Source organism: Malus domestica, chromosome 15 (genome assembly GCF_042453785.1).
Source record: "Malus domestica chromosome 15, GDT2T_hap1".
NCBI lineage: Eukaryota > Viridiplantae > Streptophyta > Magnoliopsida > Rosales > Rosaceae > Malus > Malus domestica.
Window position 1 is genome coordinate 12,867,351 of NC_091675.1, and position 13,872 is coordinate 12,881,222.

The following is a 13,872-nucleotide window of genomic DNA, read 5'->3' on the forward strand; positions in this document are numbered from 1 at the left end:
TTCTGTGTGCAGATTATATGATATAACGGTTTATAGTTGAACTTATTTTTTAATATTAATAATTTAAAAATAATGTCTAATCATCAACCGTCATATTATATAATTTATATAAAACGGTTTAAATGTTTTTTTATCTTACTAACATTACTCACTAGAAAGAATATCATCTCATCTCAAAATTGCTTTTATTCACCCCAGAAAGCATCATAGAATACAATTTTGTTTCATGGTTGGTTGATGAAATGACCACTCACCAAGCACTCTTTCTTTCCCCCCCCCTTTAGAAGGGGCCCCTCAAGAAATTAAAATAATAAATAATAAATAACCAACCTATGATAAGCCATCTAATTCCCACCCAAAATCATATAGGAATATATTTACAATGCCATTTGAGAGAGGGAGAGAGAGTGTGATGGGATTGCACTCAAATATGCTCTTGACTGCCTTCGTATTAGCTTTGACCCAACAATATCACAATTAGCAAGAATTCATTCTAACATTAATAGAAACAACTTATAATGCATATTACTTACATAAAAACACAATGTTTTCTTTAATATCGAAAATTTTTAGTGTGATTCTCACGTCATCATGTGATACTACTAATGCGCTGATCTCTCAAAAGACACATCTATTACATTTCTTTTTATTCATGCATACACCTTTTAACGACTGATGCATCTGAATTTCATACGCCTTATTTATTAACCTAAAAAAAGTTTCTAAACTTTCATATGGTTCATTAATAGCATTTAGGGCTGGCCTACACTTATTCTTGAGTTCAATTTAATAAGCACGTATCTTATCTTGATCAACTGACTTAACTGATATGCTTCTGCTAAAGCAATTCTTACTCTTATTTAAAAAATTTAGGTAATTTTAGGTAATTATCTATAGTGAGAAAGAAAGGTTGAGAGAGAGGCGTTCGCATCGGACCCATCCCCCACACAAAAGGTGGTGGCAAAAAAGTTCTTTTTGTACACACTGCGATGATGGCGATGATGATGCCTGCAATCTCCAACAGCAGCAGAAACACCACCACCTCCATCACAAAATTCCTCTCTCTCCTCCTCTCTTCTTCTCCACACTCCTCTCTTTCTCTCTCTCCTCTGTTTTTTACACTCAAGCATAAAAGCATGGTAAATCTCTCTCTGTTATTCCCTCACATCCCATGCAATTATGCTGACAACCCATAAAAGCTAACACCTCTAAGCATCCATGGACAACCAGTGCGGTTGCTGGGCTGTCCTTAAACGCGGCGTTAGCGGTACCTGCAAATCCTCTGCTTCCAAAGACTCTGCCAACACTATCCCTCGTACTAGTCTTGTTTATGATGCAGGTATATCTGTACATCTTCTTCTTACAAGATATCCAGCTTATGTTTTACTTTTGAAATTTCAATTACCACATGGGTTTTTCTTAAAATCTATGAATCTTAAAAGATTAATGAAGTTACCCCATTTTTTCTTACAAAAATTTAAATTTTATTGTTGTTGTATGAAAGAAATCAAGATGTGTATGTGATTTGTAGTCCAGATCTCAAACTTGGGTTGTGCTGATTTCTCTCCCAGATCACTATCCTGAGCTCTAGCCACCAAAAATGCAATCTTTTTCTTTTTCTTTCACTCTAATTCAATATCTGACGAGCAAGTCGCTTGTAGCTCAGTTGGTTAAAAGCAAATCATCCCTGCATCCGAGGTCTCGAGTTCATGAATCGCTACTTGTTGCCTTGGTGCATTAATTATGTTCCTTGGTTGATGATCTTTGTGAAGTGGACAAAGACCTTCATGTCACCTTTTTTTTTTGGTCAATATCTTTCCCGTCGCTCGATGTCTCATTAATTTCACAAATATCCGCAAAATTTGAGTTTTCGGGCTTTCTGCCCGGGATTGATTTTCACACTCCCATTTTCATTCCATGCACGAATGAATCAAACGTTTTAGTTTCTGTAGAAAATGTATGTTCATATTCTGTGGCTAATAGTCCTTCTGTCACTACAACTTACAGCTACAGAGACCAGATATCTTAATGCCAGCAATAGAGACCTCTTGCCTCCAAATGAAGCCCAACTATCCTCTGATGCTCCTAATCCACCGCCTTCGGATGAGAAGCCGGTTCGCCAGTTGCTCCAGTTCACTTTTCAGGAGCTAAAATCAGCAACGGGGAACTTCAGGCCGGATAGCATTCTTGGGGAAGGCGGATTTGGATACGTGTTCAAAGGGTGGATAGAGGAAAATGGGACAGGGCCAGCGAAACCCGGGTCAGGGATTACAGTGGCAGTTAAAAGCTTAAAGCCAGATGGTCTCCAAGGCCATAGAGAATGGGTGGTTAGTAAAACTATATCTGCCTTGGGTTAGTAAATTATTGTTGATAAAAAAGGATTGTTCTTGGAGCACTTAAATGTTGGAAATTGACATGTGAATTATTTTTTCGATGCAGGCTGAGGTTGACTTTCTCGGGCAGCTCCACCACTCTAATCTTGTAAAGCTTATCGGATACTGCATCGAAGATGATCAGAGGTTACTTGTTTACGAATTTATGACCCGCGGGAGTCTTGAAAATCATCTTTTCAGGAGTGAGTGAATGTGAATGTTTTGTTGCCTGTTCATCCTTGTCATCTTTGTTAAATCTCTTCAAATGGGATGCATTTTGGATGGTTAAATTCATATCTTTAATCCGACCTTTCTCCATAATGATCTGCAAATACTATTGTATGATATGGTTGCTGATCGTTCAAATTTTTTTGAAGGGACTATACCTCTACCGTGGTCGAATAGGATTAAGATTGCACTTGGTGCAGCAAAAGGGTTGGCATTTCTCCACAACGGTCCAGAACCTGTCATTTATAGAGATTTTAAGACATCAAACATTTTGCTCGATTCAGTATGTTGTGTACCTTTTATTTTGCTGGTTAAAAATGCTGATTCTTTTGCTTAAGGGATTCAACAAGTTGGGTTTTCTTTATAGGAATACAATGCAAAGCTTTCAGATTTCGGTTTGGCGAAAGCCGGGCCTCAGGGAGACAAAACACATGTTTCTACTAGGGTTGTTGGAACATATGGCTATGCTGCTCCAGAGTATGTGATGACAGGTAAGAAAGTCATAACAGATGGTTCAAATTTTTTCGAGATATTTGGAATTTTAGATACAGTACAATCCTTATGTAATGATTAGAAGTTCAAGAAGACCGATAGCTGAAGATCATGTATGTTGTATATGTTTTACATTCAAAGATAAGAGAGTCGAACCTTAAGAGCAGAGCACTCAGAAAATTATGAATGTCCAAATGAGCTTTAGCTATGTGAACTTCTTTTCTTATTCAATCCTATTGATCCAGAAATAATTAACTCAAATCTCTGTATTGTGTTTCTTGTTTCATAAGAAATCGGAGGTCTAACTAGTACAATTTGTGTTCCCTTCGTTTTCGCAGGACACTTGACATCTAAAAGTGATGTGTACAGCTTTGGTGTAGTTTTACTTGAGATTTTAACAGGAAGAAGATCCATGGATAAGAAACGCCCTAGCGGAGAACAAAACCTTGTGGCATGGGCTCGGCCACATTTAGCTGACAAGCGAAAGCTTTCCCTTCTAGTGGATCCACGCTTGGAATTGAACTACTCCATTAAAGGGGTCCAGAAGGTCTCACAATTGGCTTACAGTTGCCTTAGTAGGGACCCAAAATCCCGCCCTACAATGGATGAAGTCGTGAGGGTTCTTATTCCGTTGCAGGATCTCAATGACCTCGCCATCTTATCTCATCATTCTCGTTTATCTCAACAAGGAAGGCGAAAGAAGAAACCTGACGGAACTCACCAGCTCACCTACAGCCAGTCTAAGAGCGTCAGAGATTCTCCGTTAAATACTGGCAAGCAGCAACGCAGATGATTGTTGCGCGCGGTCAACCCCTTTCCTCTACTGCAGACTCGACACACAATTGAATGAAACAAAGGTCGCCTTTGTTAAAACGGTTGTGTATGAAATCTTCGAGCCAAAGAAGTGGAAGAGGCTAGGAAAGATGCATGAGATCCGTTTTCTTTCAAGTACCCTTGCATTCGAGAGCGCACATTTGATATTTTGGAATCATTGTTCGTCACGCCTATGTTTCATTTGAGACACATTTATATATATCTTGTAATTAGATAAACCTCTCCTTTCTGAGATTATTATTTGCAGCTAATTAATGTCAGTCACTTCGATGAAATTTTTATTATCTAAAACTGCACTTTTGTTCTAATGGTATTCTTCATCACTTTGTAAGTGAGAAGTCTTAAATTTAGTTCTTGTCAAAGGTAAATTTGAACCACATTATCGCTAGTCTATTGTGAGGTTAAGCTCACTCTCTCTCTAAATAAGATGTTTGTTAAAAAAAAAAAAAAAAAACTGCACTTTCGTTTCCATCTGTTTTTCTTTCCAGTCCTGCAGATTCTGTTGCTTAAAGCTTCGTTCGATTTAGGAACTCCGTTGAGTTTATCCTGTGCATATCAGGCCAAACCACGCTTCTAGTCCCCGTAGTTTTCGTGTAAAACGAATAAATCATCAGTTAAAATTTTAGGTCATGCCTACCTAAAGAATAAGCAAGCTAGCTAGCAGCATCAGCATGTTTCCTGCAAAGTTCAGCACCTGATCACATACTTTCCATGAGTCCACAAATTAAGATGCAAAGCGGCATGTCTTTATTCTGCGCATAACTTTCTATGACATAAGCATTTCGCAAGTTGGCTGGTTCTTAAATCTCACCTGGTATATGTTCTTTAATTCTCTCTTTAAGTCAAATACCAGAAATGAACAAAGATGACGACCACACTCATAGCTTGTCAACAATTACCGAAAGTTTGGAGAATTTTTTTACTGGGGTGGTCACTGTCACGCAATGTTATTAGTACATGTATAAGTAGATTCGTGTATTATAATATGAATAAATTTGTAATATTTAATGTTTTAAAAAGCGAAGGTGTAGATGAGACATTTCATGAATAGTTCCGCTTAGCGAAAACTTGAGGCATGAGACAGCTTTACGGGACCTAAATTTTTATACATAAATATTATATATAATTTTGGTAGGATACGTAGAATCTTAAAAGAGAAAACAATGATAATAAAACGCTTTTCAAGGAAAAAAAATATATAACGTTACAAAAGAAATAATAAAACAAAAAGATGTTTATCTTTTTTTTTGCTGGCCAATCACCCTTATATAAGGAAAGAATAATATAAGGATACACGATACTGTTATTGAAATGTCTTATTTTCAGTTTTTTGAGATCTATAAACTAAATTTTGTAATTTAAGTGATGTGGTTGTTGATGATTTGATTATTATTAAGTATTGATTAACATGCTTATTTTTTATTGGTGACATCATTTAATTTGCAAATTTAATTTGGCAATTTAATCTCCCTAGTATTACACATAAAATAATATTAAAAGTTAAAACTAAAAAGTTTAATGTCAGGGGGAATATGCTAAGGTAATAACCATCAGCAAAAGTGGGTCAGTTTAAAAAGGAGAAAAAAAATACAAAGAAAACGAAAAATCATAAAAAAAAAAAACCCAATCGAAACAGCCATCTTCTTCATCTTTTTCGAAGGACAGCCGGCTCAGCAACTAAAAAACTTTCAGATTTTCATTATTTTTTTTCCTTCAGATTTCGACAATTTTTAAATAAAAAGATACCCAATCGAACGCCTCAATTGCCTAGGCATGTCTTGACCATATCTAGTCAAATTTAAGTCTACTTTCACTGTACAGAGGTGTTTTCATAATCGCCCCGCCTCTGAAACTGTCTAAACACATCTTAAGACACGGTTTTTAAAACACTGATAATACCACATGGCATGACAATAACACTAAAAAAACTCTTGAAAATTTGAGCTTTTTTATTCTTTCTTTCATTAAAATTTATTGAAACTTGCGGTAAACATACAGAGCAAGACAGATATAATCCTGAAGATCTTGATTTACTACCCTTTCTATATACATCAAGACCTGGTCTTCATGCATCCTGCTATCCTCTTAAATCTTAACCATGCTGCACCTTCCTGTAAGTGTATATGCTCTCCGCAGAATCGGATCCCAAATTGAAGCTGATCATCTGAAGATCTACGTACTATCCTCGTTTTCGGTTTTCGTAAGTAATCAATCCATGAAATATTCACAATTTTACAATTTTCTGCTGTGTGTTAGTTTCATTGCATTGTACACTGATTTTAACGAACAAATTCTGTGTGTTTCTTGCTACAACTATAAACAACGTACATATGCCTAATCAAATTAATCAACACATGAAAGAATCAGATTTCTCAAGTGGAAGAATTCATCCACAAACCCTAATATTGCATGCATGCAAATTATTCATGTGTAATTGTCATTCATCAATCATCATCATCACAACTTCACTAGCTGTTCATAAGCAGGGATGTCACATATCCTTTTCCTCCACAACCCTATCCGTCGCTTTTCCCGCTCATACTTAATTGAAGCATGTTGAACAAAAAATATCTGCACATTTTACAGTAAAATTACAATATATACTTAAATCTTGGCAGTCAAATTAATCAAAAATCAAATCTCAGTTGTTGAATTGATCAAAATCAAATACTGAAAACATATCGATCAAATATCAACGACTCAACAATCAAATATTGATGGCATAACAATCGGATAGTGATGATAAATCGAAATTGATCACTTCGGCAATTAAGATTTGAAAATTTAATCATTTTGACTAATTTCTCAAAGGGAGATTTTGGATGCGGTCCATAGTTGTGAATATTCTTTGACTGAAACCTTGTTGGTTTTTTAATTTTTTATTGAAGTTCTTGTTTAATGTGATAATTTATTTTTATGTATGTTACTATGTTTTTTAAATTAAAATTGAAATTTATAGTTGTTTATATTAATGAGATTTTAAATAAAAACCATAATTTGTGGGATTAAAAAATTTAGAATATAAATTATACTATTGTGTGTGTGTATATATAAACATGGGTATATTCATCAAAATTAACCAAAAAATTATTGTACCAAAACATGGGTACATTCTTCAAAACCACAAAAAAAAAAAAATTGATGTTAGGCTTAATAACATTAGTAAATTTCTTCGATTAAACTTGACATGGATACATTCTCAAATCAAAGAAAAAAGAATGTACCCATATAAGTTTAAAAATGGATTAGAAAAAAATTGAATAGATTTTATATAAAAAAAATGATACATTTTACATATAACAAATTGGTATATTTAAGAATGAGTACATTTTAAGATAAAAAATTTGAAAAAAATTACATGAATGGGTACATATGAGATTAAAAAATTGAAAACATATTTTAAAAAAGCTAATGGGTACAAACTTATTCAAATTTTTTATTTATTTTGGAAATGTTTTGAATTGAAAGTTAGTTAGGAGTTTAATAAAGGTGTAAGTGCCTATTAAAATTCTAAATCAATTATTAATTTTTATTTTGAAAAATTATGTAACTAATATGTAAATTCATTATTACATTAATGCTAAGAATTTGAATCAAAATTTGAAAACTAATAAGATTTTAATTAATGATCATTAATAACTAGAGATACTAATTTTTTCTTTCTCAAAATTCAGCGCAGAAGTTTGAAGGTATCCATATCAATAATATATAGCTAGGCAACCTTATCGCCATCTTTGATTCCAAAAAGTCGGATTAATGCTTTGTAATCGAGTAGCTTCTGACCTTTATAGCATAAGCAAAAATTACCCCACACATGTGACCTGTTCAGAAATTTTAATAGTTATTTGAATCACATTTTTTCTGGTCTAAATATTTAATAAATGGTACAAAATATATACCTTCTAATTACTTTCAAAACAAACCAAATCCATGCAAAGCTTGTATTTATACGTACCATGAAATCATTTCATGCATCGGCGACTGACTGAAAACATCCTTCACTGCCTCTTTCAGTTCGGCCACCGTGGCTGTCATCGAAACTTGAATCTCTGCCTCCATTAAGAAGAAGAAAATTCATTAATAGGTAACTTTAATGAAAATCTCACAGTTCTATTCACTTTAACGAAAAATCATATTTTTACACTAAAAAGTCAATCATGGTACTATTTACTTTGTCTTTTATTTTGGCCTTATTGTTAAAACTTAAAGTTTTCAAACTATTTTCATTAGTTTTTATTTAATTATATGTATGTACGTAAAAAAAGCATGAAGCAGCGATACATGTATTAAATTTACATACCAAAGCTAGAGCCATCCAATTTGATGACAAAAAGCTTAAGCGGCTCCTGGGGCAGCTTTCGGTAAGCATTGTTCTTCCGACCGCTGCCGCTGAGAAGTCTCCGTGGAGATAGTGATGCCGGAAACAGGCTGCATGCGGTGGCATTCGTCGCCAACTCTTGTTCACAAATACCCACGTCCATTTTCATGCGCATGCACACAAACCAAACTCAAGAAACTAAAATTTCCTCAGCCTCAACAACCGGCCCTGAGATTTTGGGAGTGTTTGATGGAGTTAGCTAATAGAAATATATCAGAAACCGAAAGTGTTTTCAACGAGTCAAATTAACTGCTCTGACTGGAAACACAAGATTTTAGGTGCCTAAATATTTCATAACCATGAATAAAGTACGCAAATTAATAGGTGGTACATCCATCAATTTCTAAACCCTACATGCTCGGCTATATTTCTGGGCCATAAGTAATAATCTAAACCAAAAACAGCAAAAAGGAAAACAAAGGGTTAGTTTAATGGTCAGAATTTACTCTAAAAGCTAAACATATGGGTGGGGGTGGTTGCAAATGTGGCTCTAACTAAAATGGTTGGTCAAATAACAAAAATACAGAAAGAAAATTGTTAGATTAATGTCAACGCGTATAAAGATAAGCAGAAGCGTCAAAAAACAGAAGAAAAACTCAACTCAATAAATCAAAAATCAACAGTTTCTTCATTTCTTTTACACGTTATTTTTTTTTAAAGATGCTAAAAGTACGTTTCATTCTTAATTTGAATGGCTGCCACAAACAAATTAATTAGCCTCATTCCTTAATTATCTCTCCATTGAAGGCAAAGTTTCTACTTATATATAGGACTTAATTTGCTTTATCTCATCCGGACCTTACGTGGCCATAAGAAGGGATAAAAATGGGTAACTTGTTTGAGGTCACAAAATATTTTTAACATTAGGATTTTAGTCAATCGGTGTTTTATGCTTTTAAGGAGAAGTCAATAAAGAGAAATTTTAACACGTGATATGTTGGCCTTAGTTTGGGAGGAAAATTGGTTATATTGACTTACAATGCTCAAGAAATATATATAGGATATGAAAAACAAAAGTTCTTCATGTTGTTTTTACAATTAATTTTGATGACTCCATAGCTCTCCCGTGTCTTAAAAAAAAGGAATTGTTCTACATATGATATTATTAGTTACAATGGGAAGTTTTCGAAGAAAGTTGGGGTTTCACCGTAAAACCAATTAGAAATATGGGGAATAGCCAATTACTTATAAGCCCATGCAATGTCCCTCTCATCTATGTGTGATTCATTCTCAACACGGCCCCTTACGTGTGGCGAATTTTCAAGCCTAACACATGGACAACACAAGCGGGATGACGTGTATCACTATGATCGTTGAGCTTCACACATGGGACCACTTGCTCTAATACCATAAAGAAAGTTGAGGTTCAACCATAAAACCAATTGGTAATAGCCCAACTTACTTATAAGCTCATGCAAGACTCCTCCTCCCATAAACGTGAGATTCATTCTTAACAGTATACACTTGATGAACTCTAAAAAAATTGACTTCTATTCTATATATGACTAGTTAATTTTTGTTCAAAGAATGCAAGTTACGAACATGTACATGAAAGGAGTACGATAGTATAAACTGTCACTAAGTATACATGAAAAAGGAATACTACAGTTGACGTTTAAAGTACAGTACTATGTCGATCGATCAAAAGTAAAACCAGATATTCGAACCAAAAACCAACAATCACAAGAGAGAGGGAGGAAGATTGCATATCTGTGTCCGATCTCTCTAGATCGAGAAGGAGATCATCGGTCGATTAGCTCTCCTGCTTATCCCAAGTTTGAATTTCCACTCTTCTTCTGTTGATAAAGAAAGACAAAACTAACTAACAGAAGTATACATTCGGTAGATATTAACAGTAAACCATGCGATATCATGCAACAAGTCACATAAATTAGTCCAGGCAGCTAGCTCAAAAACCCTAAATTAGTTAATAAAAACATGATGAGCTTAGAGAGGAAAAGCAGTTACGAATAAGCAACAAATAATTAAGAAAGTGATATTGGCGCGGCTCAATCTGAGATCAATTTACGCGGGCGGGAATGTGCAAATCTGTCTTCGGATTGAACCTCACCAACATCGCTTAGCTCTCTGCTACTTCTCAAACATGCATATAATTAATATCCATACCATTAGAAAGAAGATAGAGCTAGCTAGCATAAAAGCAGATGTTCTTTCACCGTGAAACCCGAAAGCACGTCTAGATGTTGAAAAAATGTGGGCAAAACTAAAGAGTTTGTAGCGGTCTTTTTGCCTTTTTAGCCCGGCTAGCTGCTACCACTTACCTAAAAAAGGGGCAAAAGTACTTGAATAAAGAATACCAAATATGGTCCCATGTCGGATCCATCGAACCAAATTCATTTTTGTTTTACAAAGCAATATTTTAATTCACTCTAAAGTCTAAACTATAGAAAGAGATTTGATCTTAAATGTGAAGGAGGTAACACACATTTATTCTAACCAACTTGACTACGCTAAGATTTACAATCAAATTAAAGAAGAATGATTAGAGAATATTTTTTAGGTTATTTCCTGTGGAGTAAAATTAAACTAATTAAGGTGGCTGCTCGTTTGGTGGGGTGGAAGGTCAAGGTATATAGTGGATTGTAGGGTGTCGAATTGGGGCCAGAATTGTGGAAGTGGATTTGTGGGATTTCAAAATATTAATAACTTGCATCCAATTAGCACCATCGAGACAAATGCATAGGGCAATAACATTTTATACTCCACTATAGGAAATAATGAATATATAAAAAAATCGATAATTATTGAAGTGGGATTTTAAAATATGCATGAAACAAACATTACATGCAGCAATAAGAAACATATACATGAGAACAAAAATGAGATTACAATTATATAGCACAGATGGGATATCTTCTAGAAAGAGCCGTGCATGATATCTTAGCTATATATGTATATGTGGATATATACACGCACTATAGGGTTATGGATTTAGGTTAAACAGTCGTCAAAACAACCAAATGCAGAGTTTTTGAGCTAGTTCACCGAAGAGATTAACATGTGTGTGCCATACCTGTAACAAAAGAAACAGCTATCTGGGTGTGTGTGTGTGTGAGAGAGAGAGAGAGAGAGAGAGAGAGAGAGCTCAGAGGTCAGAGGTGAGAGGTGAGAGGGAAGGGATGGGAGAGGGATGAGAATGTATACTGGTAGGTTTACCTCGGGATGAGAGGATGGGAAGGGGGAGAAGAAGAAGAAGGTGAGTGGAATGATGTGAATGGGGAGCAACGCTTACTTTAGGGTTTGTCATGCTTAGTTTGTACTCAAATAAAATCAAACAACTTCCCCTGCGCGTGCACCTGAAATATTCTCCTACCAAAAAACCCAAACAGCTCCTTTTGATTGTACCTCTCTTTCTACAATATTTTATCCAAATTCTAGACCCCCACCCTTTGCAATTTAATTAGTATGTCATGCTTTTCTTCGATGATTAATTAATTAACCTAAGAATAAGATGCTTGGCTTATATGTAATATATATATACACATACATAATACATATATATATATATATATATATGTATAACCTTTTTTTTCTTTAGTTTCGAAACAAACCGACTGCAAAATGGGTTGGACAAGGATTGTCTGCCCTCCACTTTCGGTGTCCTCCTATTTGTGTGGTCATGGTTAAGCCATGTCAACATTTTATATTAATATTCATTTTTGTCTTATTATATCTATAAAAAAAACAATATAAAATGTTGACGTGGCTTAACTATGACCACACAAAACAGGAGGGCACAGGAATGACACCGGAAGTGGAGGGCAGAAAATCCTTGTCCTACTTTCATCTCTCTTTTCTGTCACTGCGTCAGTATATGATGATGATATACCAATTGTATATCATGCAAAGTTTCAAATTATATGTTATACCATGTTTCGACGAGAAATTTTGTAGTTCCAAAATAACTAAATGCAATACATTTATGAAAACTATAGAATGACACGTCTTGAATTCCTTTGCTTAGTGTACTTATAGTAACATTTGTAGTACTGTTTGAACATTAACTTTGCAGTACTTAAGCAATTCATTATTACTATCATTTGTGGTGCAAATTCAATAATTAAATAAAGTTCTTTGAAACTTTGAAAGTCCCTTGCCTAAAAAAATTATGGCCTTAATGCATGCCAATTTTGTTTGATCGGGTGCGTGTAACCAAGAATGATAATTAGAAAATTTGTGGTTGATATATATTCAAGGGACAAGGATTGTCTGCCCTCCATTTCTGGTGCCCTTCCCGTGCCCTCCTATTTTGTGTAGTCACGGTTAAGCCACGTCAACATTTTATATTGTTTTTTTATAGATATAATAAGACAAAAATGAATAGTAATATAAAATGTTGACGTGGCTTAACCGTGACCATACAAACAAGAAGGCACGGGGAGGGCACCGGAAGTGGAGGACAGACAATCCTTGTCCATGAAAGTATGGCTCTCGTAGGGTAGAAACAAAATGTTGGGTAGGGTTTTTAAGTGGGTTAGAAGAACACTAGCTAAGCTAGCACTATAGACCTCCCTCTCCTATTATTATGCAAACTGTAAGTTAAACCAAAGTGGCACTTGGTAGTGCCCAAATAAGTATAAAGAATGCATAGGTATATATAGAAATTAAAAGATGAGTCAAAAGAGAAGATGCATTCAGTGCCTTGTGTGTGCAGTAGTACTCTTGAGAGAGAGAGAGAGAGAGAGAGAGAGAGAGAGAGAGAGGGAATCTTGGGAACAGAAGTGCAGAATGTCAGCGAAGTGATTTGTCTAAAAAGAACAAAGAATTCGGAATGGAGGGAGGGGTAGTACGTACAAAGTTGCTATCTTTCACACACACACTCACGTACACAAAAACAAAGACAGACACACAGTTTTAGTAAATTTGTTTAATTAATTAATTGATTAGCATGCAAATTCAAATGCAACAATGCACTTACACACACTCAAAGTGATGAGTGATGAATTTAATTCAGCAAATTGGAGGAATAGGCAGCAACCCAGAGCGGGGACACCGGCGCTAAAGAAGCCCTGCCTTGGGCCTCCACTGCCCGACACTTTCCTTGGTTTTGTCTTCCCTTTTCCCTTCACCATCCACATTTCCCTTTATTTTAAGGGCCACCTGCCTTCCCCCTCCCTCTTCTTCTCTTTGAAGCTTTTGGGATGAGCAAAAGACCTCCCCTCCCCACTCTCTTACTAGAAAGTCTTTCTCTCTCTCTCACACCTCTCATTATTTGGGGCGATAAGTTCGCGTGCCACTACCCAAACAGATTTCCCCCACGCCTTAAACCATTCAATTTCCCTTTCTCATCTCACTACTTACACCAGATCCTAGGTCTTTCTCTTTGTTAGACGACTAAGACTGAGAGGAGGTCAAAAGCAATGGGATTTTACGCCTGCAGCTATGTCTCCACTTTGGCTTTTCCTAGTCTTAGCTAATTAATTGGGTATAAACACGTACTAAGTACGAACAGTTGGAGATGATCATGAGATAGTCTATTAGACCATTCAAATAGTGTAAGATATCCATGAAATGGTGCCAAACACAAGGGGTTGTCACCAAATACAA

General features: G+C 35.4%; 2 protein-coding genes across 5 annotated transcripts; one reads left to right on the forward strand and one right to left on the reverse strand.

Annotated features, from left to right (window-relative positions):
- The first annotated feature begins 531 nt into the window (after window positions 1–531).
- LOC103431458 (serine/threonine-protein kinase PBL34-like) lies at window positions 532–4,201 on the forward strand. Its single transcript, XM_008369615.4, has 6 exons — window positions 532–1,339; window positions 2,008–2,327; window positions 2,440–2,575; window positions 2,750–2,883; window positions 2,968–3,091; window positions 3,431–4,201. The coding sequence occupies exons 1-6, from the start codon at window positions 1,219–1,221 to the stop codon at window positions 3,883–3,885; spliced, it is 1,290 nt and encodes a 429-aa protein (XP_008367837.1). The 5' UTR covers window positions 532–1,218; the 3' UTR covers window positions 3,886–4,201.
- A 1,654-nt stretch (window positions 4,202–5,855) lies between these two features.
- LOC103431457 (U11/U12 small nuclear ribonucleoprotein 25 kDa protein-like) lies at window positions 5,856–11,532 on the reverse strand. Of its 4 annotated transcripts, XM_070813153.1 has the most exons (6): window positions 11,339–11,484; window positions 10,432–10,586; window positions 8,227–10,100; window positions 7,882–7,975; window positions 7,710–7,747; window positions 5,856–6,497 (listed from the first exon to the last, which is right to left on the reverse strand). In XM_070813153.1, the coding sequence occupies exons 3-6, from the start codon at window positions 8,417–8,419 to the stop codon at window positions 6,469–6,471; spliced, it is 354 nt and encodes a 117-aa protein (XP_070669254.1). In that variant the 5' UTR covers window positions 8,420–10,100; window positions 10,432–10,586; window positions 11,339–11,484; the 3' UTR covers window positions 5,856–6,468. The 4 variants fall into 4 exon arrangements, with proteins under 4 accessions (XP_070669254.1, XP_070669255.1, XP_070669253.1 ...); XM_070813154.1 differs by lacking the exon at window positions 10,432–10,586 and having other exon boundaries at window positions 11,339–11,532; XM_070813152.1 differs by lacking the exons at window positions 10,432–10,586; window positions 11,339–11,484 and having other exon boundaries at window positions 7,648–7,747; window positions 8,227–9,506.
- Window positions 11,533–13,872: the final 2,340 nt, after the last annotated feature.

Bases quoted from the DNA above. Each gene is read 5' to 3' on its own strand.
- LOC103431458 (XM_008369615.4), top strand. From the start codon at position 1,219: ATGGACAACCAGTGCGGTTGCTGGGCTGTCCTTAAACGCGGCGTTAGC. The intron at 1,340-2,007 runs GTATATCTGTAC...TACAACTTACAG, and splicing joins TAGTCTTGTTTATGATGCAG to CTACAGAGACCAGATATCTT. The intron at 2,328-2,439 runs GTTAGTAAAACT...TTTTCGATGCAG, and splicing joins AAGGCCATAGAGAATGGGTG to GCTGAGGTTGACTTTCTCGG.
- LOC103431457 (XM_070813152.1), bottom strand. From the start codon at position 8,419: ATGCGCATGAAAATGGACGTGGGTATTTGTGAACAAGAGTTGGCGACG. The intron at 7,748-7,881 runs GTACGTATAAAT...ATTTCTGAACAG, and splicing joins ATGCATGAAATGATTTCATG to GTCACATGTGTGGGGTAATT. The intron at 6,498-7,647 runs GTTGCCTAGCTA...TAAAATGTGCAG, and splicing joins GAATCAAAGATGGCGATAAG to ATATTTTTTGTTCAACATGC.